Source organism: Lottia gigantea (assembly GCF_000327385.1).
Source record: "Lottia gigantea unplaced genomic scaffold LOTGIsca_64, whole genome shotgun sequence".
Taxonomy (NCBI): Eukaryota; Metazoa; Mollusca; class Gastropoda; family Lottiidae; genus Lottia; species Lottia gigantea.
In genome coordinates, this window is record NW_008710179.1 from 8,263 (window position 1) to 9,384 (window position 1,122).

Genomic DNA, 1,122 nt, shown 5'->3' on the forward strand with positions numbered 1-1,122 from the left:
ACCGAGTGCTGTAGACTCCCTTTTGCGCTGGAGACTCCATTTTGCTGGTATTTTCCCCTGTTTTGCGAGAAAGACCCGCCAGAAAAATTTCTATATAATGTCTACGGCCATACCACGTTGAAAGCACCAGTTCTCGTCCGATCACTGAAGTTAAGCAACGTCGGGCTCGGTTAGTACTTGGATGGGTGACCGCCTGGGAACACCGAGTGCTGTAGACTCCCTTTTGCGCTGGAGACTCCATTTTGCTGGTATTTTCCCCTGTTTTGCGAGAAAGACCCGCCAGAAAAATTTCTATATAATGTCTACGGCCATACCACGTTGAAAGCACATTGGTTCCGGCTTGCTGTTTATAGGAGAGATACGTGTTTCATTTCGATCACTATAAATCCAATGTAATCCTGGAGTTTAACCTGCAATTTCTACCTTATGATTGATTATTACAACAAAGAAAACATTGATTGACATTTTGTTGAGAAGTATTTTTGTTTATAGAGGTTTTTCCTTGTTATTTGGGCCTTTTGGCCCGGCTGTTTAAACAGTCTATAAACTATATTAACAATATGGCGTCTAAACCTGATGTGACGCTACTTGTTAAACGCAATACCGTAAAGGTTCAAATAAATGATCATCAAAAGTATAAAGCTATTGAAGTCATTAGATTTATTGAAGATCAGCTGGGTGAAGATTCCGTTTTGGCTTGTGTTCCTGGACGTGATTTCTTTGATGTTACTCTCATAAATCACGATGTAGCTAAAAATTTAGCAAATGATGGTTTATTGGCTGATGGAGCGGGTTTTCATTGCAAATTTATTGAATCTCGCATCAAAGTGGTTTCATTTATGAATATCCCTGTTTACATTAATGATAAGGATATTTTATCAAAATTAAAATTTTGGGGTGTTATTCCTGTTGGTGAAATTAATCGAAAATGTTTTGATTTCCAAGGAAAGCGCAAATATGATGGTACCCGCTTCTTGAAAGTGGAATTTCCGAAAGAAGTAGCCAGTCTGCCATATGCAACTACTTTTGATGGTGTGTCCTATGCTGTTCGGCATAATGACCAGGAAAAGGTATGTTTTGTTTGCCTTCAATCTGGTCATAGGATGTCTGATTGCCAAGAGT

The 1,122-nt window shown here is 39.1% G+C and overlaps 1 protein-coding gene across 1 annotated transcript in view; it reads left to right on the plus strand.

Annotated features, from left to right (window-relative positions):
• Window positions 1-560: 560 nt before the first annotated feature.
• Window positions 561-1,122, plus strand: part of LOTGIDRAFT_167130 (hypothetical protein) — a gene marked incomplete at both ends in the record, with an annotated part of 34,115 nt that continues 33,553 nt past the window's right edge. Inside the window, one exon of the mRNA XM_009064615.1 lies at window positions 561-1,070. Coding sequence (XP_009062863.1) covers window positions 561-1,070 — 510 coding nt within the window. The remainder of the gene's footprint in view (window positions 1,071-1,122) is intronic.